This window comes from Notechis scutatus, chromosome 6 (genome assembly GCF_049901735.1).
Source record: "Notechis scutatus isolate UNSWTSFEM ecotype Mainland chromosome 6, rNotScu1.2, whole genome shotgun sequence".
NCBI lineage: Eukaryota > Metazoa > Chordata > Lepidosauria > Squamata > Elapidae > Notechis > Notechis scutatus.
The window spans coordinates 28,744,024-28,769,686 of NC_142014.1; the positions used below are offsets into that span (position 1 = coordinate 28,744,024).

Sequence of the window (25,663 nt, forward strand, 5' to 3'; positions counted from 1 at the left end):
GGCTCCGGAGGCCCTCTGGAGGCCAGAAATAAGCCCGTTTCTGACCTTCCGGGAGGCCCATTTTTTTGTCCGTCCCCCCCACGAGCCTCCACGCATGCCCTACACTTACCTGGGATCCAAAACAGGCCACTTGGAGACTCCTGGAAGGGGAGTGGTGAGGTGGGCGGGGCCAGCAAGTCATTGTAATAGTAAACCAGATATAAAATTAACAACCGGTTCGCTTGAACCGGTGCAAACTGGTCACGGCCCACCCCGAGTATAAGGCAAAGATCTCCTCTCTGCCATCTATATTCTCTCTTGAACAAGAGACAGGTGAGGGGTGAACTAATGGGAGTCTTTTGAGGTTTAAAGAGGAGAGGAGAAACATAATTCTAGATCGCTTGTATCGGTAAGTCAACCACAATGGAGCCCAAAACTTCTGTTGCTAAGCAAGGCAGTTGTTAAGTGAGTCTTGCCCCATTTTACGACCTTTCTTGCCAACGTCATTCAGTGACTTGTTAAGTTAGCAACCCGGTTGTTGAGTGAATCAGGCTTCCCCACTGACTTGGCGTGTCAGAAGGTTGCAAAAGGGAATCACGTAACCCTGGGACAACGCAACCGTCATAAATAGGATTCAGCGGCCAAGCATCTCAATTTTGAACGTGTGACTCCCGGGGGATATTGCAATAGACTTATGTGTGAACAACGGTCCTAAGTCAATTTTTTTCAGAGCCGTTGTTACTTTGAACGGCTACTAAATGAGCTGTTGTAAAGTCAAGGACTGCCTGTATTGTGGTGTGCTTTAAGTATCCGAGAGCTGAAACCTGGGCATAAATTAATATGGTCAGCCATTGTCCAAAAGTGATTTATTTTCCCCTTTCCATCAGGCCTAACTCAATACTGGTTGATAAGTTTACATCAAAACTGTGAGATTAAATAAAAGTTTCTCTCCTTTCTGCTGTTTCTCAGCCATGTTTGTTGTGGCCCGCCAGCAGCCAGCAGAGCTGGCAGCAAACTCGGAGAGTGAGGAGGTTGGGGAGGAACATGGGCCAGTCCCGGGGTCTGGGGAGGGTTGTGACGAGGGCTCTGCATCAGAAGCAGAGACAGGGCCAGGGCCGTCCAACAGAGATCAGTGGGGCAGAAGAACAGCTGGAGCCTGTTCCCGATGTGCGCATGCGCAGAGCTGCCAGAAGAAGGGAACAGTTAAGGAACAAAGTTCGACTTGGGAGTAAAGGCACAGGTGGACGGTGAACGGTCCCTCCCATAGGGAATAAAGAGGAGTAAAAGGGGAGTGGGATTTGCAGGAGACAATTAGTTTGTTTAATTAGGATGAAGATCTGTTCGTGACTCCTTGCCAAGTATTGTCTGCTACAGAGTTTGGAAATATTGGCCTGGCAATTCTCCAAGCCTGAAAAAAGGCCTGTGGTTGCAATTCACCCTTGAAAGACTGTTTGCCGGGACTTTGCCAGATATGAATGAGAGGAATTCACATTAGCCTAAATAAAAAGGGGTTTTGTCGGGACGAGGAGTCTGCCTTGTGATTTTGGGAAGCCTAGGTCAGAAAACTGTTAAGGGCAACTGGGCAAACGCAGAGCTGCATTAAAGTGAAATTTGAAAGACTTCGATAACTACTCCACGAAAGTGTAGTGTGCAATAATGACTTTGCTAAACCTGCAAGATACTTAGAATAGTTTATGCTCCTTAAATACCACAGAGTGTTAATGCCCAGAAAGTTGAATATTCTTCCTTCTTTATTGAAGGACAGAATGTTCCTAGCACCAACCTGCTCTAACCGAGAGATACCTTCTTAATTCAAGGCACAATATTATTTCCCTGATTAATTGTGTAGCCCGGGCCGTTTCTTAAACCACAAGATCTTCTTACACGGCTGTATTGGGAATGTCTTGAAACGCCATTCCCTCTCAGATCTGTTGATCGCCGTGCAAGTAAACTTAGGGAATAACTATTTATTTAATTCTTAAGTTATTTATAGTCGTGGGCGAAAGATTTGTCAAGGCCTTTAGATGTGCACGTTAAGGTTGCAACCCTATAAAATTGTGATTGGGTTGGTTTTAAGCTCTACGCTTTGCATAAGCAAGTGGAAAATAGAAGCTTCTGGAAGACGCCACAGTTCTTTAAAAGAACCTCTTTTGAGTGGCTCACAACAGGGCTGTCAAACTGGATTTCTTGGAGGGCTGGATCAGAATTGTAGTTGTCCTTTGTGGGCTGGCTTGGGGGTGGAGGCAGGACCGCCAGCCTCCTGGAGTACCCTGCTGGTGAAAATGGGGCATGGGGGGGGGGGGGCAATGGGGAACCTCCACGCACCCTGTTTTTGGCCTGGGTGGTCACCTTCAGCCTCTTGCTGGCCAAAACGGGGGGGGGGGGCTCATTTTGGTTGGCAGGGTGCTGCAGGAAGCAGTCCTGGCCAAAAATGGGGCAGACATGGGGCCCCCATGCCCTGCTTTCACTAGAAGAGGCACTGCGGGCCAGTCCTGTACTATTTCCAGGCTGGCCCCACGGGTCAGATCTAAGCATCCTGCGGGCCATGTCTGGCCTTGAATTTGATACCCCTGTCTTACAACTTAGTCATTGCTGCTCAGTTCAACCTATAATATAGGGTGATCGTTATGAGTAAAAATGAAAGAAGGGTGCATGATGAAGTTGCCTTGAGTTTCAAACAAAAAACAACCCCACACACATATAAACCAACCACAACAGTTTAAAAAAGAACATTATAAAAGAATTCCAGCATATTAAATGAGAGCCTTAAGGTAAAAGGTAAAGGTTCCCTTCGCACATACGTGCTAGTCATTTCCGGCTCTAGGGGGCAGTGCTCATCTCTGTTACAAAACTGAAGAGCCAGTGCTGTCTGAAGACGTCTCTATGGTCATGTGGCCAGCATGACTAAACGCCTTCGAAGGTGCACGGAACGCTGTTCCCTTCCCACCAAAAGTGGTCCCTATTTTTCTACTTGCATTTTTTACGTGCTTTCGAACTGCTAGATTGGCAGAAAGCTGGGACAAGTAACGGGAGCTCACTCTGTTACACGGCGCTAGGGATTCGAACCGCCGAACTGCCGGCCTCTCTGATCGACAAGCTCAGCGTCTTAGCCACTGAGCCACCACGTCCCTTAAAACGAGAGCCTTATTTACATGGAATTTGGTATTTAAAATCCTTTGCTTCTCTGTTCCTTCTCTGACCTATGCAAAAAGTTAAATATACTTCTCTTTTGGACACGAGGCCCAGTTCCCATCATTTTTTCTTGTTTTTGAATTGGGTCGGATCTGATAGCAGGTTGTTTTTTGCCTCTGACCAGGTGAGAACCATCTCTGACATTAACCTAAAATTGCAGAGTCTCAGATTCAGAAAGCATTTGTCTTCTCAACTGGTTAGACCGGGGTGTATGTGTCAAACTCAAGGCCTTAAATCTGGCCCACGGGGTCGGCCTGGAAATAGCAAAGGACTGGTCCATGGGCAGCCAAAACGGGGCACGGGGGGCAACACACGGCCCTCCTGCTCCCCCATTTTTAACCTGGAAGGCCTCCTGCAACATCCTGATGGCCAAAACGGCCCTCCCACCCCCCCACCCCGTTTTGGCCGGCAAGATGCTGCAGGACGCTGTCCGGGCCGAAAACAGGGCATGGGCGGGCCATTTTGGCCGGCAGGGTGTTGTGATTCACCGGCAGCAGGTGTGGATGGCTGAGATCTCAGAAAGCGAGGACTCAGATGAGGGGCCTGCATGTGATGCAGGGATGGGGCCAGGACCATCAGGGAGTGGAATGCTGCCTTCAGAGATTGTGGAGGCTGGCAGCAGCGATGAGGTGGTCCCCGAGGAGCCTGTGCGTGTGCGTGCAGAGCTGCTCGAAGGAAAGAGCAGCTGCAGCAGCATGGGCAACTCAGAAGTGAGGCTGCAAGTTAATGGCCCCTCCCTTAAGAGATAAAAGCCAGCTGAGAAACCAGAGTTCTTTGCAGGAAGCAAAGAAGTTCTTGCACTCAAGCCTTGTGGACGCTCGGACTCTCTTAGTTTGTGTTTGGAGACTCTTTGTGTTTGAAATATTTCTTGGCAACTTTATCTCGTGTTCTTGGCAGCCTTGCACCACCTTGGCAAGGCTCGTTCTTATCAGAGACAATTAGTTTGAAACAGCCTTTTAATTGTGAAGGCACGGAATTTGTAAAGAATCAATAAAAGGTTTTGCTGTTACCTCACTTTGGTGTTTGTTTCCAAGGTTTGGGTCAGAACACAGGGTGCTGCTGGGGGTGTCTGTCCCCTCTCCTCCTCCCCTCCCAGCCGGCCCGTGGACTAAAATGTCAACTAAAATGTTGATCCGGGCTTCAAAGAAATCTAGTTTGACACCCCCGGGTTAGACAAAACAGTGCATGGAAAATCAGAGACTAAAAGGATCCTATTGAGAATTTAGTGATAGTATTATTAATTTTTTTTTCTCCCCTTGTCCCTGGGGGTCTTGTAACCTTCTTACCGGCTTTACGAAGCAATACCACAACTGTGAAAATGTATGCAGACGACTCTACAGCTTACCTTTTTCTAAAAGCATGTGCAAAGCTTTGCATCCGTATCTCTGGATCTTTTCATGATCAGGAAAAGTATCCATGGCATCAAATATCAATAGAAATATATCAGTCCCTTCCTCTAAGAGAAGAAGTGTGATTTCATCTAAACGATACAAGGAAAACTCTGGAGATCATTGGCTTACAAGTATCGTGTTCATTTTGCTTTCATCAATACAAATCCATATATATATCTAAAAGTATTATTCCCAGAGAAGTACAGGTAGTCCTTCACTTATGACCACCAATGAGCCCAAAATTTTTGGTTGCTAAGTGAAATGGTTGTTAATTGAGCATTGTATTATATTGTACTGTACTGTATTGTACTGTACTGTTCTCCTCTATTCTACTCTACTCTACTCTACTCTATTCTACTCTACTCCTCTACTCTATAGGGTCTCCAACCTTAGCAACTTTAAGAGTTGTGGACTTCAACTCCCAGAATTCCTCAGCCAGGAATGCTGGCTGAAGAATTCTGGGAGTTGAAGTCCACAACTCTTAAAGTTGCCAAGGTTGAGACCCTGTTCTACCCTACTCTACTCTACTCTACTCTACTCTACTACTCTACTCTACTCTATTACTCTACTCTACTACTCTACTCCACTCCACTCCACTCCACTCCACTCGCTCCATTTCATAGATTCTATTCTATTTTCTATTAATCTATTTTCTATTCTATTTTCTATTCTATTTTCTATTCTATTTTCTGTTCTATTTTCTGTTCTATTTTCTATTCTATTTTCTATTTTATTTTCTATTCCTTTCCATTCCATTCCATTTATTCTATTCTGTTCTGTTCTGTTATATTCTGTTTTGTTCCATCCGTTCCATCCGTTCCATTCCACTACACTCTACTGGAACCAGTAGGGGACAAAGATAACAGGGATGATAATATGTTACCTGCTTTGGTAATGAAACATCTGCAAGAAAACCACCAAGTCAGACAGTACCAAGGACCCCACAAAGTTCTACCTCAAAAGAGTCGGCAGTAGTAGCATTTAATCAACCCATCAAAATATACAAATTAAAAAGAATATTCTTTCCCCCCCATCGTTTCATATGCAAGGGTTTGAAGAACAATAAACAGGCAGAGAATAATGAAGGTCTTGAACCACTAACATTATATCATGTGCCTATACATTTTAAGAAAAATTACGCACCTGAAGAAAGAAGCAGATTTAATGCTTTCAAGCCAACCTTTGAAAGATGCACATCAGCATTGTGGGTTTTAAGCATCTTGAGAATTTGCCTAAAGTAAAAAGAAGAAGAAGAAATCTTAATTGCAATCCAAAATATGTTAGCTACAAAATCACAGTAAAATGAACAGGCATACTTGTGGATTCAGATAAGCATAATGTTCCCACATACAAGCAAGCAATTGAAATTTCTATTCCTCAATCACTGACCATTCCTTTTTTTAAATAATCATTGTTGGATTTACATATCATGCTAAATGATAATGTGATTTGTTGGTTTTGGCTTAAATTTGTGTGTGTGTGTGTGTGTGTGAGAGAGAGAGAGAGAGAGAGAGAGAGAGAGAGAGAGGATGGGATGGAGGGAGAAGGAGAGGGGGGAGAGGGAGAGAGAGAAAGAGGGAGGGAGGGAGAGAGAGGGAGGGGAAGAGGGAGGGAGGGGCAAGAGGGGAGGGAGGGAGAGGGGGAGAGAATGAGAGAAAGGGACGAAGGGGAGGGGAGGGGAGAGAAAGAGGGAGGAAGAGGGACAGAGGGAGGAGGGAGAAAGAGGAAGGGATGGAGGGAGAGGGGTAAGAGGGAGAGAAAAAGGGAGGGATGGAGGGAGGGGAGAGAGGGGAGGGGAGAGAGGGGGGAGAGAGAGAATGAGAGAAAGAGGAACGAAGGGATGGAGAGGAGGGATGAGGGAGGGAGGGATGGAGAGGGGGGAGCGAAGGAGAGGGAAGGAGAAAGAGCGGAGAGAGAGAGAAAGAGAGGGGAAGAGAGAGAGAACATTATCCTAGACATATTTAACCAAAATTTATCCGTTTCCAACAAATGCAATTTAGATGCCACATATCAGGATAGTCATTTAGCCACAATTCTCAATTACCCAACCAACATACATTGGTAAAAAAAAATAACCAAGGCATCTGAAAGTGTAAGTATATACTAAATATTCTTCCTTCCTCATAACTGTTTGGATCTCATTTTTTATTTATTCTCGTCCAACCCTGGCTCGAGTTGAAACCACAAATTCTTCTTTTGAAAATGGCTAATCTTAAATGTTCTGCATAGAAAAAACAAGGATAGGAGACCCAAAAGAATTGTGTGTGCATTGTTTCTTGGGTTTGTTCACAAACTGTTTGGATTTAGGAATGAACTGGTCAGAAGGCCAAGCCCTGTGAATGATGCCAAATTATTCATAATAGTGAAACCAAAACTGATTGTGAACAATTCCCGGATCTCTTCATATCGGATGAGTAATTTTTAAAAAACCAAAGCAAACGCCCATCCTATCTGATTGTGCAGAGTGATGCAAACCAGAGCAAAACTCAAAAACTCACATACAGAAAATAGGTTTGAACTGTCTATAACCATTCAGGAAAAAGATCTTCAGGCTAACAGTAATTAACACTGCATGGAGGATTGTGTGTGTATTTGTGTGTGAGGAACCAAAGGGGTGTGGCACAAAGGCAACACAGTCAGATAATCAGTAGGAGCCCCTTTATTAGTTCCAACTTTGCCCCCAAAGTCCTGGTTACCTTCTGGCTGGAGAAAAACTCTCCCAGGAACAGCCTTTGGCTGCAGAGAATCAAGTCTATAACGTGGTCAACAAAAACTGTAACTATAAGTCCAATCAAGGAAAAATGAGATAATTAGTCCGGCAGGGCAGGAGAAGAAATTCCAGGCGTGATGGCACGGCAATAACTCAACATGGTTGGGAGGACGCCAGGAACACAGATAACCAAAGTCAACACAAGATAAACTCACGTTTGTTCCTAGCAGCTGCTGCACTCAGGATGCATCTCTTTTAAACTCTCATTCCCAGCTGTGGCTACTGAAGGGAATCAGGGCCCTTTCCTCCCCGGTAAGCCACGCAACCCACGTTGCTCTCTTCTCCGTTCCTCCCTGCGTGTCCTAGGATGAAGAGGGGGTGGGCCTGGGTCTGAACTCCCTCTCCCTTGTTCTACCTTTCTCTTGCTCTGCCCACCCCAGTTTCCTCCACAGCCAACGGAGCCACACTCCCCCTCCCTGTCAGCTGTTCGGCTTCCTCCTTGGGTTCAGACTCCAACAGGGGCATGCCACTGTGTGTCTGTACCAAAACATTAAGGCATTGACTATAATTACTGGAAGATTCAGCGCAGACAAAATAAAACATTCCTTCACACAAGGCATTCCATTAATCTGTAGAATACAGGTAAGTCCTTGAGTTATGACCACAACTGAGCCCCAAAATTTCCGTCGCTAAGTAAGACATTGGTTAAGTGAGTTTCGCCCCATTTTACCCCCTTTCTTGCCACAGTGGTTCAGTGAATCTCTGGAATTGTTAAGTTCGTAACCCAGTCGTTAAACGAATCCGGCTTCCCCCATTGACTTGGCTTGTCAGAAGGTCTCAAAAGGGAATCGCATGACACTGTGACCATCATAAGTACTTAACAGCTTAACTTAACAGCTGCAGTGATTCGTTTAATCACTGCAGCGAGAAAGGTCTTAGAATGGGGCACAACTGTTCTGACCAAGGCTTCCTGAGACACCAACAAACACACATAAAATCCAAGACCCTTTATTTTAGTTCAATGGCTGTGAATTATCATCATTCACAGCCCGGAATGAGATTCAACCAGTTATAAATAGTCCCAGGAACGTCTGCCAAAGTTCTTCGAAAAATGTATGATAAGAACGCACCTTACCTGACTTGAAGTGCTGCCAATGACTAAAGTTCCAATTAGTCTTTCAAAACCAAACAGAGAACAAATTCACCATGGAGCTTTCAGAGTCCAAACTGATCAGAGCAAACAACATTGCTTCCTGCAAAGGTTTTCCTACCTTTGTACTTCCTTTATACCTCAGGGGAGGGGCAATCACCTCCCAGCCTTACTCCCAAGTTGCCCCTTTTGTCTTAGCTACTCTTGCCTTCTGGCAGCTCTGCACACACACGCACTGGGAACAGGGTCCCCTTGTTCCTCTGCCTCGCTGCTGTCTGATTCTGGAGACTCAGGAGTCAGCACATAACTCTCAGATGGTCCTGGCCCCATCTCTGTGTCAGACGCAGGACCCTCGTCCGAATCCTCCCCAGACTCCCGGACTGGCCCATGTTCTTCCCCACTGTCCAATTCTGCTGCCGTCTGCACAGGCTGCTGGTGAACCACAACAACATTCTTAGCAACCGAAATGCTAGCCTCGATTGTGGTCATAAGTCAAGGAAGTGTGTACAGGAAGCTAATAATGAAATCCTTTGGATAGATTTCATTCTAGAACCCAACATTCTTTGAAACTTCACTGGGGTTGAACCCCTTTAGACAATATAACAAAACAAATATTTTTCTTTCTTAGGGTAAAAGCTCACTAGACAGTTTCTGCACAGATTTATTCTAAGTATCTCACTTACTGACGGATTTAATTGGCTCTCTCCCTCACCCCACCCTGTCTCAGGCAGGCCAGAGGCAGACTGAGATTACAAAAACAAAAAACAAAAAAAAAAACCCTGCTGTAATTCCTTCAAACCAACACCCTCTCAGAGAACGGGAAGCTGCCCCAGCTTCTGAAAGTTAAACAATCTCACTTCTCTTTTGTCTCTGTGACAAAAATAGCATTGACATTTTTCTCAGCACTGAGAAACTTTCTTTTCATCAAAAATGCTCTCTTCAGCCATTATTATTATTATTATTATTATTATTATTATTATTATTATTATTATTATTATTATTATTATTATTATTATTACCGTTTCCCCGAAAATAAGATCCAACAGGAAAATAAGCCCTAGCATTTCTCAGGATGCTCATAATATAAGCCCTACCCCAGGAACAAGCCCCAGTTAAGATCATCAGCCAGATTTAGCATCATATTTCCCTGAAAATAAGACCTAAACATAAAATAAGCCCTAATGCACCTTTTGGATCAAAAAAATAATATAAGACCTAGTCTTATTTTCCGGGAAACACAATATTATTATTGTTATAAACTTTTATTCATTAACCATGAAATTCAGTCAACTGAACATTTAAAAATGTATCATAAATACCAGTGACTGGCGTTGATGGTTGATATGGGTTGCTGCCAGCATTCTAGGTATCAACCAAGTTAAAATATACAATTTTCCAAGTAGCTCAGCTTTTTGCAGTTCTGTTGGTGTTATTGCAGGAAGCTACAATTTCTTGATGTGTTTTGTAAAATTATTATTATTATAATACACAAAAAAATGACAGTGTACACAGCAAACGAGATATCTATGCTGGGTTTCGTATCACAAATCACTAGTTGAACACTTCCCAAGCATTTAGGACTGCGTGATGTATCAGCGGTTTATGCGAGCAGATCCCAGTAAGGTGGCCTTCTGCAGCTGACCAATGGTGATCTTGTCAGCGCCAATTGTTTTCAAGTGCTTGCCGAGGTCTTTAGGCACAGCACCCAGTGTGCCCAGTACCACTGGGACCACCTGCACTGGTTTATGCCAGTCTATTATTATTATTATTATTATTATTATTATTATTATTATTATTATTATTAAATCTTTAGTAAGATTCACAGCTTTTGGGGCTGGTTGGTAGCTCAACAGCTCGAGTCCTAACCAAGGACCTAGGAACCGTTCAGGTAGAGTCGGAGGATATAAGCTGTTCCAAGTAGGGTGTTTTTTTGTAGAATCAGGGTATTCAAGTCTGATAAATTCAGAATTTCCAAATAGAGAGGCAGCCCTTCAGGTATTGCCCCAAGGGCTCCAATCACAATTGGGATAACACATGATTTCTTTTTCCAAAGTCGCTCAACTTCAATTTGTAAGTCCCGATACTTTGTGATTTTTTTCTTGCTGCGTGTCTACAATTATTGTTGTTGTTGTTGTTATTAAACCTTCAATTTGATTCACAGTCTGGGACTGGTAAAAACCTAACAGCTCAAGTCCTAACCTATATTCAGAATATTCAGCTCCGATGAGTCCAAAATTTCCATGTATCTAGGCAACTCTACTGCTCCAAGGGCTCCTGTTACTATCGGTACAACCGATTTCTTCCTCCATAACTGCTCAACTTCAATTTGCAAATCACAATATTTCGTTATTTTTTTCCTAGTTCCCAGTCATTTCTGCTGCATTCGAACCCAAACTTCCAGCAAAGCTGTCAATGTACGATTTTGGCAACTCAATCGTCATGTTGTAGAATAATCAAGTTTGTCAGATTTTGCTGCAGCCACTGATAAAGTGACCCACTGTTTCATCGATCTAATTATGATTACTAATTCTGGTGACCTTCTCCTGGGCAAATTTTAGCTGATTCCACCTGTCGGGTTTTTCATTCTACCCCAGATGAAACCTCTCCATCAATTGGGTTTTTGAGACAAGCGGAACCAAGAAGTTTAAAAGCAAATTTTTATGACCATGCATTGTTCACGTTGTGTTCATCTGAAAAGCAGTCCTGGCTAACACACACAGGATGTTTGTGGCCTACAAGCAGTGGTGGGATTCAAATTTTTTAACAACCGGTTCTGTGGGCGTGGCTTAGTTGGTGGGCATGGCTTGGTGGTCATGTTATTGGCTGGATGGACGTGGCCAACTCAACATCACACACATCGAGGCATGCATCTCCTCGCCTGGCCTCCCATGACTGTGGGGATGCTGCAACAGTCGTAAGTGTGAAAAGGGGTCATAAGTCACTTTTTTCAGTGCCATTGTAACATTGAATGGTCACTCCACACAAGTACCAGCAAAGGAGGGGGAAAAAACTCCAGAGAAGTTCCTGAGACAGGCAGTCTAGTCCTGCCAAGAATGTAATAAGGATTAACAGAGAGGCAGTTTTTGTAAGCAACACCAGAATGTTTCCTTCCTGCCTTCCTTACAGGATTAGGCCAGTAATTTCTTCTAACAACCGGTTCTCTGAACTGCTTAGAATGTTAACAACCGGTTCTACCGAATAGGTGCGAACTGGTAGAATCCCACCCCTGCCTACAAGCAGGGGTGGGATTCAAATAATTTAACAACGGGTTCTCTGCCCTAATGACTAGCTGGGTGAGCATGGCCATGGTGGGCGTGGCCAGGGGTGTGTGACAGGCAGCAATCAGCCTCCTGAACCCCTCTGGGAGCAAAAATGGGTCGCGGGGGAGCCATGCCACACATTCCCATGCCTCGTTTTGGGCCTAGTAGGCCTCCCTGCACTTACCTGGGAGCCAAAATGAGGCACGTGTGGATTCCTGGAAGTGGCGGGGTGGGGAGGGGAGGGGCCAGCAATTTAACAATCGGTTCGGCCGAAGTGGTGCAAGACGGCTGAATCCCACCACTGCCTACAACACACTGGAGATCAGGCTGCCAAAATTCAGTAGCAAAATGACAGATTTTCAGCTAGGCCCGTGATGGCGAACCTATGAACCATCGCCTGGAACAGATCCACTGCACATGCATGTGCGCCCCTCCCACCAGCCAGCTGATTGTCAGGTAGCTACCGCGCATTCACGGGGGTGGGCCGTGCACAGGAGATGCACGCACATGCGCAGGGGGCATGCACAGGGGGGGTTGCATGTGCATGCAGAGGTGCACAGCACATGCGGGGGAGGGTCGCATGCACACATGCAGGGGCGGGGGTTGCGCGTGCACATTGCATTATGGGTGCAGGAACACATGTGCACTTTCGGCATGCGACAACTAAAAGGTCAGCCATCACTGAGCTAGATGATTGGGCTATGTGCACAGACAACCCTGGACTTACAACATTCACTGAGTGACTCTTCAAAGTTACTGAAAAGTTACTGAAAGAAAGAACTTAGGACTGCTTTTCACATTTTACAACCGTTAAGTGACTGTTTAAGTTACAAAATTACTGAAAAGAGTGGCTTAGGAGTGTTTTTTAGAATACATCCGGAGTGGGAGAAACCAGGCTTAATAGCAGTAACTGTGAGAGGGATCTTGGAGTCTCTGTGGACAACCAGCTAAATAGGAGCCAGCAGTGTGTAGCACCAGCCAAAAAGGCTAATGCAATCGTAAGTTGTATTAACAGAGAGATATAATCAAGATCAAGGGAAGTACTAATACCACTCTATAAAGCCTTAGTAAGACCACAATTAGAATACTGCCGTTTTGGTCACCACACTATAAAAAAGATGTTGAGACTCTAGAAAGAGTGCAGAGAAGAGCAACCAGGATGATGAGGGGACTGGAGGTTAAAACATATGAAGAACGGTTGCAGGAACTGGCTAGTCTAATGAAAAGAAGGACCAGGAGAGACAGGGTAGTCTTCCAATATTTGAGGGGTTGCCAAAGAGAGGAGGGGGTCAAGCTATTTCCCAAAGCACCTGAAGGCCAGACAAGGAATAGTGGATGGAAACTGAACAAGGAGAGATTCAACCTGGAAATAAGGAGAAACTTTCTGACAGAACAATCAACCAATGGAACAGAAGTTGCCCTCGGAAGTTGTGGGAGCTTCATCACTTGAGACTTTCAAGAAGAGATTGGACTCCCATTTGTCAGAAATGGTGTAGGGTCTCCCGCTTGCTGGAAAATCTGTCATTTTGGGTTGGACTAGATGACCTATAAGGTCCCTTCCAACTCTGATTAAGTTATATGTTTTTCACACTTACAACCGTTTCACACTTATGACCCCGTGATCACGTGATCAAAATTCATACGTTTGGCAACTGGCTTGTATTTATGACGGATGCAATGTCCTCCCGGGAGTCACGAGATCTCCCTTTGCGACCTTCTGACAAGTAAAATCTATGGGGAAAGCCAGATTCACTTAATGACCATGTGACTGACTTAACAACTGTAATGATTCACTTAACAACCGTGGCAAGAAAGGGGTAAATCTCACTCTTGCTTAGCAATGGACATTTTGAGCTCCATTGTATTCATATTCAAAGACAAGATAATATTTTATTCTTCCGCAGTAACAGGCTGTGCTAGAGTCTGTGTGTAATACAGTATACTTACTGATGGACACCGAGAACTTCCCAGTCCTTTCCGATGCCTTGTGGAGCTGTTAAATGAATCAGAGCTTCTGGGCATATTTTAATCAGTTTGCAAAGAAGTGTCCAGCCCACCTAAAAAGCAGAAAATAAATGTTTGGTTTATAAAAATACAGTTCACCAACCTCCTTTACGTCCCACTTAAAGATTTAGCAGTCTTCCAATATTTGAGGGGCTGCCACAGAGAGGAAGGAGTTCAAGCTATTTTCTAAAGCACCCGAAGGCCAGACAAAGAACAATGGATGGAAACTGGACAAGGAGAGATTCAACCTGGAAATAAGGAGAAACTTTCTGACAGTGAGAACAATCAACCAATGGAACAAAAGTTGCTTCATCCCTGGAAGCTTTCAAGAAGAGACTGGACTGCCACCTGTCAGAAATGTTGTAGGGTCTCCTGCTTGGGCAGGGGGTTGGACTAGATGATCCTTCCAACTCTGATTATCTGTTATCTATTTCCCAGACAGTAAATTTTTAATAAGTCAATTTCTTCGCTTGTAATGCAAGAATAGAATAAAATAACAGCACTAAAGTAAAGTACAGTGAGTCCGGTGTAACTTCGGACGATCGCTAAACAAATTGTTGCAAGTCCAGGACATCACACTTAACACAAACTGTCCTGTTTCATCTAATGCGTGAGGGAGAAGGCATCAAATCCCAAGCAATAATTATAAAATAGAGTTTTGTTCCTGACCTGAAATAATGTGGGTTTCTGGTTGACAGTGGAGTCATTTTTTTACTGTGACAAAAAACAAGTGTAAACACCCACAGAGTTCTGGACAGAACAAAATGGATGCCAGCCACTTCGTTTCTGTCTTGAAATCTGTTTGTTTTTGTGTGTCTCTCACTACATATTTTTTTAAGCGTCTGTGTTTCAACTGCTCCCTCAATTAAAAACATCACTCCAGGCATGCGATTCCTTGTTCGTTGTGCCGTGTTTTGGTAACATATATATGTGTGTATGTATGTATGTATGTATGTATGTATGTATGTATGTATGTATGTGTATATATGTATATGTATGTATATGTATGTATATGTATATATGTATATATATTTTCTTAAGTTTTCACGGGTACTTACATGTATGGCATTCAGCTTTGTTCGGGTATTTTCCCACGTCATTATAGTTGTGCTTTTAAAGTTGTAGCAACGATTCGGCAGAATCTCATCTGCCAACATCAGGCTTCTGTATAGTGTTCGTCTGTGAGTCAGACTTTTACAGTTGTTTCAGTTTTAAATTTGGGGCTAGCTTACTGCTGTGCCAGAATGGTTTTTTCTTCATCCTGATTGGTTGGGAGTCTTGGTCTCTGTTTATTGGTCTTGGAGTTTGCTGTGTTCTGCTTGATTGGTGTTTCTAATATCTTCTGTCTGTTTTGTGGCTTTTTTTGTCTTGGTTGGCTGGCAACATTGTGTTCCTGTATTGGAGGCTTTTAGTGCAGCTTGGCTCCGAGTAAATGGATGGCTATCATTTGTTAGGAAGCTAGGTTTCATCTGGGTGCCTGGTTGGGGTGTGTTTGAGCTGGAGGTATCGGGGGGATCTGTTTGTGCCCAGGTGTTTGCCTGGCTTGTGGTGTGGAGATTTTTTTGTTTGTGAGTGCAGGCTTCCAAATAATTGACAGTCTGGTGGAATCATCTCTTTTATTCATGCTTTCAGGTCTTTTTTCAATCTCTATGGCTTCTCTGATAATTCTGTGGCTGGGGTTTTCTATAGTGGCTAGGGTTTTGGTGCCATTGAAGTTGATGCTATGACCTGTGGCTTTCATGTGTTGGACTAGTGAGGAAGGGTGTTCCAGCTTTTTTACTGCATTTCTGTGTTCATCCAGGTGGGTACTTATTCTTCTATTGGTCTGTCCAATGTATGTGGGAGGGCATGATGCACAGGGGACTTCATATATGCCTTGGTTTTCCAGGTCAATTTTATCTTTGGGGTTTCTTAGGATGGCTGCTATTTTTCTGTCTGTTTTGAAGGCAGTGTTGATGTGGTGCCTGTGTAGTATCTTACTGATTTTGTCTGTAGTACCTCTTATGTAGGGCAGGACAGCTGTTCCATAGGTCTGTTCATCTTCTAGGTACCCGAACAAAGCTGAATATCATACATGTAAGTACCCGTGAAAACTTAAGAAAACACACACAAATATATACACACACACACACACACACACACAGCTCAAAAAATAAAGGGAACACTTAAACAACACAATGTAACTCCAAGTCAATCACACTTCTGTGAAATCAAACTGTCCACTTAGGTAGCAACACTGATTGACAATCAATTTCACCTGCTGTTGTGCAAATGGAATAGACAACAGGTGGAAAGCATAGGCAGTTAGCAAGACATCCCCAATAACGGAGTGGTTCTGCAGGTGGTGACCACAGACCACTTCTCAGTTCCTATGCTTTCTGACTGATGGTTTGGTCACTTTTGAATGCTGGCGGTGCTGTCACTCTAGTGGTAGCATGAGACGGAGTCTACAACCCACACAAGTGGCTCAGGTAGTGCAGCTCATCCAGGGTGGCACATCAATGCGAGCTGTGGCAAGAAGGTTTGCTGTGTCTGTCAGCGTAGTGTCCAGAGCATGGAGGCGCTACCAGGAGACAGGCCAGTACATCAGGAGACATGAAGAAGGCCCTAGGAGGGCAACAAGCCAGCATCAGGACCGCTACCTTCGCCTTTGTGCAAGGAGGGACAGAAGGAGCACTTCCAGAGCCCTGCAAAATGACCTCCAGCGGGCCACAAATGTGCATGTGGCTGCTCAAACGGTCAGAAACAGACTCCCTGAGGGTGGTATGAGGGGCCGACGTCCACAGGTGGGGGTTGTGCTTACAGCCCAACACTGTGTAGGATGTTTGTCATTTGCCAGAGAACACCAAGATTGGCAAATTCGCCACTGGCACCCTATGCTCTTCACAGATGAAAGCAGGTTCACACTGAGCACATGCAACAAACGTGACAGGGTCTGGAGACACCGTGGAGAACGTTCTGCTGCCTGCAACATCCTCCAGCATGACCGGTTTGGCAGTGGGTCAGTAATGGTGTGGGGTGGCATTTTTTTAGGGGGCCGCACAGCCCTCCATGTGCTCGCCAGAGGTAGCCTGACTGCCATTAGGTACTGAGATGAGATTCTCAGACCCCTTGGGAGACCATATGCTGGTGCGGTTGGCTCTGGGTTCCTCCTAATGCAAGACAATGCTAGACCTCATGTGGCTGGAGTGTGTCAGCAGTTCCTGCAAGATGAAGACATTGATGCTATGGACTGGCCCGTCCGTTCCCCAGACCTGAATCCAATTGAGCACATCTGGGACATCATGTCTCGCTCCACCCACAAATGCCATGTTGAACCACAGACTGTCCAGGAGTTGGGAGATGCTTTTCCAGGTGTGGGAGGAGATCCGTCAGGAGACCATCCGCCACCTCATCAGGAGCATGCCCAGGTGTTGTAGGGAGGTCATACAGGCACGTGGAGGCCACACACACTACTGAGCCTCATTTTGACTTGTTTTAACGACATTACATCAAAGTTGGATTAGCCTGTAGTGTTTTTTTCCACTTTAATTTTGAGTGTAACTCCAAATCCAGACCTCCATGGGTTGCTAAATTTGATTTCCATTGATAATTTTTGTGTGATTTTGTTGTCAGCACACTCAGCTATGTAATGAACAAAGTATTTAATGAGAATATTTCATTCATTCAGATCTAGGATGTCTTATTTTTGTGTTCCCTTTATTTTTTTGAGCAGTATGTGTGTGTGTGTGTGTGTGTGTGTGTGTGTGTGTGTGTGTGTGTACACACACACACACACACATGCAAGCAAATGGCTTTGCTTTCTGTTAACATCCTGTCCAATTGTAGTTTATTTTTATTTAAGGAACATTTATAGTGGGACATTTTACCTATGTCTTACTGTTTTACTATGGTAATTAAATCAGGTTTTGGTTTAAAAGAGAAATTATTTCCTTATGATATTTCCCCACAGTTAGGCCACTGTTTATAGCAACATGCCTCTCATCAAACAGCAGTCCCAAAGCCACTTGTTAGATTCTTATTTTATGCATCTCTTCAAACTGTAAGGAGGGTACAGAGGCAGCCTATTTTAAAAGATAATAATTAAAAAACAGAAGTTCTGTTTCACAGTCAATATTATGTCAAAGCATCATTTTTTTTTGCCCCAAATGGAATAGAAAGTGAATTGTGACACATTCCATCTCCCTGAGACTTCCTTCCTTCCTTCCTTCCTTCCTTCCTTCCTTTCTTTCTCTCTCTCTCTCCTTCCTTCCTTCTCTCTCTCTCTCTTTCTTTCTCTCTTTTTGATGCAGCAGATAAAATAATGCTGAGCTTGCAAATGCAGGCAGGAGGAGGAGGAGGAGGAGAAGGAGAAGGTAGACAGTAGCAGAAGGACAAGGAGAATAACAGAATAACAGAGTTCAAAGGGACCTTGAAGGTCTTCTAGTCCAATCCCTGTTCAAGCAGGAGACCCTATTCCATTCTAGCGGTTGTCCAGGAGGAGGAGGGGACTTACAAGGAGACGAAGGAGAAGGAGCAGAAAAAGGAGGAGGAGAAGGAAAGAAAGAGAAAGTAGACAGGCACAGAAGGACAAGGAGAATAACAGAATAGTTGGAAGGGACCTTGAAGGCCTTCTAGTCCAACCCCGGCTTAAGCAGGAGACCCTATTCCATTCCTGTGGCTGTCCAGGAGGAGGAGGAGGAGGAGGAGACTTACAAGGAGAAGGAGAAGATAGAAGGAGAAGGAGATAGAAGAAGATAATAGAAGGAGGAGGAGATAGAAGGAGAAGATAGAAGGAGGAGGAGGCAATTTACAAGAAGATAGAAGAAGAAGAAGATAGAAGGAGAGGAGGAGATAGAAGGAGGAGGAGATAGGAGAAGATAGGAGAAGGAGAAGAAGATAGGAGAAGGAGATAGGAATAGAAGGAGATAGAAGGAGGAGGAGGAGGAGATGGAGGAGGAAGCGACTTACAAGAAGGTAGAAGAAGATAGGAGGAGGAGATAGGAGGAGGAGGAGAAGAAGATAGAAGGAGGAGGAGATAGGAGAAGAAGATAAGAGAAGAAGAAAAAGATAGGAGAGAGAGAAGACTTACAACAAGGAGAAGATAGAAGGAGGAGGAGGAGGAGAAGAAGATAGAAGGAGGAGACTTACAAGGAGAAGGAGAAGATAGAAAAAAAGATAGGAGGAGGAGGAGGAAAAGGAGGAGATAGACAGAAGATCGAAGGAGAGTTACAAAGAGGAGGTAGGGGAGGAGGGCAGCTGCCTTACCTGTTGCACTCTCCCCACCCTCAGGTAGGACACCAGCACCAGCAGCAGAGGCACGTAGACGCTCCCGTCGCGGAAGAGCCGGGCACCTGAGGGGGAAGCAGGAGGAGAGGAGCCTGAGAGTCCTGTTCCCGTCCCTTCCGCGGGACCCTCGGAGAGGGGAGTCAGAGGCGGCCGCCCCCTTACCGCTGGGCAGGCCGGCCAAGGCCAGCAGGTCCTGCAGCGTCTGCAAGAGGCTCTCCAGCTGCTTCCCCTCCTGCAGGTTCCGCAGCCGGACCACCAGCTTCTGCAGCGCCGCCGCCCGACGCTCCTCGTCCGCCTCAGACGACGACGACGACGGGCCCGGCGCCCCGCTGGCCATGGCCGGCCGGCCCGCCTGCCTGAGGGGGGGAAAAAAAACAAAGTCTCCTCAGGCCAGCTCGGCCTGCCCGCTCGCCCCGCGCTCCTCCTCTGGAGCCCGGTCGGGTCGGGCGAGGCGGAGGAAGGAGCCCTAGATGGCGCCCGGAGAGTTCCTCCCCGGCTGGAGGGAGGAGGAGGCAGGGAGGGAGGAAGGAAGGAAAGGGAGAAGCGGAGGGGAAGCCGCTGGGACGGGTGGACGGCTCCGCGGCCCGAGGCCGAGCGGGGGCGGCTGCCGAGCGGAGCCCGGGAGCAAATGGGGAAGAGGAGTGCGGAAAGGGCACAGAGGATGGTCCCCGGAAAGTTTTTCTCTTTTCTTTTCTTTCTTTCTTTCACGTTCTTTCTTTCTGTCTCTCTCTTTCCTTCCTTCCTTTCTTCTCTCTCACTTTCTTTCTTCTCTCTCTTTCCTTTCTTTCTTCTCTCCTTTCTTTCTTGTCTCTCTCCTTTCCTTCCTTGCTTTTCTTTCTTTCTTTCTTTCTTTCTTTCTTTCTTTCTTTCTTTCTTTCTTTCTTTCTTTCTTTCCTTCCTTCCTTCCTTCCTTCCTTCCTTCCTTCCTTCCTTCCTTCCTTTCTTCTCTCTCTCTTTCCTTCCTTGCTTTTTCTCTCTTTCTCTCATTTTATTTTTCTTTTCTTCTTTCTTTCTTGGTCTCGCTCTCTCCCTCCCCTCCCTTTCTTTTTCTTTTTTTCCCTCCCTCCCTTCCTCCTTCTTTCTTTACTTCTTTCTTTCCTTCCTTCCTTCTTTCTCCCTCTTTCCCCTCCCTTTCTTTCTTTTTCTTTCCACCCTCCCTCTCCCTCCCTCTCTCCCTCCCTTCTCTCTCTTTCTCTCTATATTTCTTTTCTTCTCTTTGTTCCTTTCTTTTTCTCTTTCTTTTTCTCTTTCTTTTCCTTTATTCATTTTTCTTTCTTCTTCCTTTTCTTTCTTCTTTCCCTTTCTTCCTGCCTCCCACCTTCCCTTCTCTTCCCTTCCCTTCCCCTTTGCCTCCAAGAATTAAACTGCTAGAACTGCTGTTAGAAAATAATGCCAGTTCTCTTTGACAGCTCAAAGCTCTGAGTTAGGAAAAGCATTTCAGGGAGGGAGCGAGAGGTTGCAGGACAGCATTTCATTCTGGCTGTTCCACTCCCACACCCCGCTTCCCCTTTGGGAGGGGGGGGCAAAGAAGCTTCCCTCGTGTTCTCCCCAAATCGCCAGACAGAAAAAGTGCTCCTGGTTGCTGAAGTAGCAACCCTCGAACAGAAGAGCCCTGTTAATGTCTGCAATATGACAGTGCCAGTTGTTTCATCAAAGCCTCCAAAATGTATTCCACCTGGTCTAAATAAGGGATAATATAGGAAAGCCCCGCTTGATGACTTTGGGCCAGTCGCTCACAGGGTTGTTGTTGTGGGAAAAATAGGAGGAGTATTTAGCTATGAGGCCCTCCTGAGCTCTTTATAAAAATAATAAAGATTAGATAAAAATCAGATGAATGAATGAATGAATGCTAGATAGATAAAGATAAGATAGAGATATAGATAGATATAGATTAGATATATAAAGATAAGAGAGAGAGATTAAATAGATTAGATAAAGATAGAGATAGAGATAGGACAGAAGGAGAGAGCGATGAGATAGAGATAGATAAAGATAAGATAGAGATATTGATAGATTTAGATTATATAAAGATAAGAGATAGTTTAGATAAAGATAAAATAGAGATCAGTTAGATAAATAAAGATATAGATAGATAAAGATAAACTAGAGATAGATTATAGAGATAGATAAGCTAGAGATAGATAGATAGAGAGATAGAGATAGACAGATAAAGATAAGATAGAGATATTGATAGATTTAGATTATATAAAGATAAGAGATAGATTAAAGATAAAATAGAGATCAGTTAGATAAATAGAGAAAGATATAGATAAAGATAAGCTAGAGATAGATTATAGAGATAGATAAGCTAGAGATAGATAAAGATAAGAGATAAAGATAAGAGAGATGGACAGATAGAGATAAAATTAAATAGATATATAAAGATAAGATAGAGTAGATTAAATAGATAAAGATTAGAGAGATAGATGGATAGATAGAGATAAGATTAGATAGAGAAAGATAAGATAGAGATAGATAAATATATAGATAGATTGAAAATAAGATAGATGGATAGATAGAGATAAGATTAGATAGATATATAAAGATAAGAGAGATTAGAGAAAGATAAGATAGAGATAGAGAAAGATAATAAAAAGATAGATAAAAATAAAATAGATTAGATGGATAGATAGAGATTAGATAGATATATAAAGATAGGAGGAGATAGAGAAAGATAGAGATAGATAGATAGATAGATAGATAGATAGATAGATAGATAGATAGATAGATAGATAAGATAAGATATAAAAAATAAGATAGATGGATAGAGATAAGATTAGATAGATATATAAAGATAAGAGATTAGATAAAGATAATATATAGATAAAGATAATATATAGATAAAGATAGATTAGATGGATAGAGATAAGATTAGATAAATTAGATATATAAAGATAAGAGAGATAGATTAGATAAAGATAAGATAGAGATAGATAGATAGATAAGACAGACAGATAAACCGGATTCACTTAACATCTATGTTACTAACTTAATGGCAGTGATTCACTTAACAAACTCTGCAAGAAAAATCGTAAAATGCAGAAAAACCCACTTAACAAATATCTCACTTAGTGATATAAATGTTGGGCTCAATCATGGTTGTAAATCGAGGAATACCTCTAGTGCTTTTCTTTGCTTTTCCGCACTTGATCCAGACTTCCAATTGCCGTGCACCCCGCTACAATTCAACATTTTCTTGCTGGGCTTCATTGAGCACAAACTATTACGGCTACGGTAAAACTTTGGTCAATCTGCAGTCCTCAGAAACTGAATTCTTGCATGTTCTTGATCTCTTCAGGATCAGAATCAGAATAGAGCTGGAAGAGACCTTGGAGGTCTTCTAGTCCAACCCCTTGCTTAAGCAGGAGACCCTGTACCATTTCAGACAAGTGGCTGTCCTATTTCTTCTTAAAAACCTCCAGTGATGGAGCGTCCAAACTTCTGGTGGCAAGCAGTTCCACTGGTTAATTGTCCTCACTGTCAGTAAATTTTTCCTTAGTTCTAAAGTTGCTTCTCTCCTTGATTAGTTTCCATCCATTGCTTCTTGTCCTGCCTTCAGGTGCTTTGGAGAATAGCTTGACTCCCTCTTCTTTGGGGCAGCCCCTCAAATATTGGAAGACTGCTATCATGTCACTAGTCCTTTTTATCAAGCTAGGCCCAAATCCTGCAACCATTGTTGTTTTGAATCATAATAAACATGTCCAGAATTCTCGAATAAACGTTAGATAAAGACTGTGTATTTTCCTGCACTATCAATATCCATTCTGGCCATCACATAATTTTACTATATTTAATGATATCAATCTTCTGAATATCAGGGTGGTTTTTTTTATAACAATGAAAGGATTCAGGAAAGTAGACAACACATACTTTATGTGGCTGGTTTACCAACTTCTGCGCTGAAATTACAGCCTAATATTTAAATGCAGGCTGTGTTACTCTTGGACCTTTTGAAGAGGTCAGATGCAATCCTGTGCATAATGATCATTTCTTGAGCACAAGGGTTGATGTAATGTCATAATTATATGCCTTTTAAACTTTTGGCTTATTTTGAGCACAGCAGCCAATTTACAGACAGAGTGAACACATCTAACAGATTGACATGGTCCTGATAGTCCTGATATTTAGTGTGTCATCTACTACACATCTCTCTGGCACTAAACCTTTGGCACTTTTATTTGGAACTAGCTCGATACTCGTGCTTCACTACAAAACTATGTGGCTGAGCTTAGTTTTGGGGGAGGAAAATAAGGGGGAAAAATTCTGCTTCTGCCTACCAGCATCCATCAGTATTCATCTGGCTAGCGTCTGTCAGTGTGTGAGAAAGTTGAGGGCTGTTTGGAAACTGAAGCAGTATTTGCTGTTTGAGCAAGAAGGAGACAGCAAGGAGTCTGGGCGTGGCTTAGCTCAACTGTACTAAAGCTGCTTGGTGCTGTGAAACTGAAACTGAAATTCCTCTCTTCTGTTTGTGTTTTGCATTTGGAAGAGATTTCTTTTCAGGTGGGGAGGGGGACTAGAACTCCTTAGCATCAGAGCGTGGTAATAATAATAATATAGGAAATTATAATGCTCTGATGGTCATTTCAAAAAATCCTTTCTTAGTGAGCACCTCGAAGCCAAGAGGAACATACAGGCCAAATTTCAAATTTGTAGGCTTTACAGTTCTGGAGATTTTGTGATGATGCATGGTATTTCGCTTTTATATAGATAGATAGACGTGTGCAAAAATTGCAGCTTTGGCTTTCACTGCTTATCTTAAATTTACTCCTGGATTTCTGAATTCCATTCAAGCTAGAGTCAATAAATATTTGCTTTTGTGTTTAATTTTGCGTTGCGTTATTGTGTATCAACAGTGCTGCATATTTGTGTCCATTCAACATGTAGGTTGTGTTTCAGAAGGATTTTTTTAAACTTGAATTGCAGTTCCAATTTCTGCACACTGCACTTGTGTGTTATTTAATTTGTTTGCAGTTGATGGTTATAATAGCCTCACAGGACTGGAGAACAGAGAGGCTTTTATAAACATGTGGGAAATAATGTCATTTCCCCACCTCAAAATAAACAAAATATGCTACCTGTTATGAAACCTGCTTTCTGGTTCCGTAATCGGTAATTTTCCATAATTCCGTAATTTCGTAATTTTCTGTAAAAAAAACTGAGTGCACTTAAAACATTACTCAATAAACATTACAGATGAAACCTGAATGAGGCATTTTATTACACAACCATCATTTCTACAGCTTGTTGAAATTATAATAGCTGAAAATAATCAGAAGGTTATGCCTCCTAGTGGTTCAAAACACTCAGTAAATTTTAAAAGACCCTTTTTAAAAAAAAATAGATTTCATAAATCTGATTACGGCATTCTTGCTGAATCCTGCCTTTCGGTTTCATATAACGGAACTGTTGAGTTTAGAACACCAATTCCTGAATAAATCCATAAATACAATCATAAATGAGATAGATGCCTTCCTTGAACAGATATAATAACCCGTTAGTATTGATTGTAACTAGAGTGGTGTGATAGCCTAGTGGTGAAGACACCTCACATTCAGAAGGTTGAGAGTTCAAACCTAGGATGGGTAGATATTTTTCTCTTAGGCCACAAAGAAAAAATACAGGTAGTCCTCGACTTATGACCATAATCGAGTCCAAAATTTCTGTTGTTAAGTGAAGATATTTGTTAAGTGAGTTTTGCCCCATTTTATGACTTTGCTTGTCCTGGTTGTTAAGCAAATCACTGCAATTCGTAAGTTAGTAACCTGGTTATTAAGTGAATCTGGCTTCCCCATTGACTTTGCTTGTCAAAAGGTCGCAAAAAGGGATCACTTGACCCTGGGACACAGCCATAGTTGTGAGTATGAATCAGTTGCCGGGCCTCTGAATTTTAATCACATGATCGTGGGGGAATGCTACAAAAATCATCACTGTGAAAAACAGTCACTTTTTTCAGTGCCATTGTAACTTTGAACAGTCACTAAATGAACTGTTGTAAGTCGAGTACTACCAGTATCTGCTGCGTACTCCACATAGGCATCGGGAAGGGCATCCAGCCAGTAAACGCTCAGCTCCATCCAGTAGCCCTGACTCTACCACAAATTAAGGGATTACAGGATTGTGAAAAAGGGAGTTTCTTATGCTTGATTGTAAGCAGGGGTGGTATTCAGCTAGTTCGGACTGGTTCAGGTGAACTGGATGTTAAATTTACATCTGGTTCGCTGAACCAGTAGTTCAACCAACCGGCTGGCTCCACCCACCCCTCTCTCCCCTCCCAGGAGTCGCCACGCGGCCCATTTTGGATGCAGGTAAGTGCAGGGTCCACGCAGAGGCTCTGGAAGGGCAAAAAATGGCTCTCCCGGAAGTCCAGAAATGGGCCTGTTTCCAGCTTCTGGAGGACGTCTGGAGGCTGTTTGTGACCTCCCAGAGGCCCAAGAGAAGCCTTGGGGTTCTGGGGAAGGTGAAAAATGGCCTTTCCAGAAGTTTCAGAAGTCTGGAAACAGGACTGTTTCCAGCTTCCAGAGGGCCGGGGGAGGCCGTTTTTGCCCTCCCAGAGGCCCAAGGGAAGCCTCCAGACTCTGGGGAAGGCAAAAAATGGCCCTCCTGGAAGTTCTATCGGAAGGCCATCATGACCACACCCACCCAACAACTAGGCAGAGAACCGGTTGTTGGGATGTTTGAATCCCACCCCTGATTGTAAGTGGGGTGGGTG

The 25,663-nt window shown here is 43.7% G+C and overlaps 1 protein-coding gene across 2 annotated transcripts in view; it reads right to left on the bottom strand.

The window, feature by feature from the left end:
• The window catches only part of LRRK2 (leucine rich repeat kinase 2), a 103,948-nt gene extending 84,564 nt beyond the window's left edge, over positions 1-19,384 (bottom strand). For both annotated transcript variants that reach the window (XM_087967784.1, XM_087967783.1), the window contains exons 1-5: positions 19,117-19,384; positions 18,934-19,019; positions 13,630-13,739; positions 5,706-5,794; positions 4,517-4,651 (exon numbers count right to left, since the gene is read on the bottom strand). In XM_087967784.1, coding sequence (XP_087823910.1) covers positions 4,517-4,651; positions 5,706-5,794; positions 13,630-13,739; positions 18,934-19,019; positions 19,117-19,291 — 595 coding nt within the window. In that variant the 5' untranslated portion in view covers positions 19,292-19,384. The remainder of the gene's footprint in view (positions 1-4,516; positions 4,652-5,705; positions 5,795-13,629; positions 13,740-18,933; positions 19,020-19,116) is intronic.
• Positions 19,385-25,663: the final 6,279 nt, after the last annotated feature.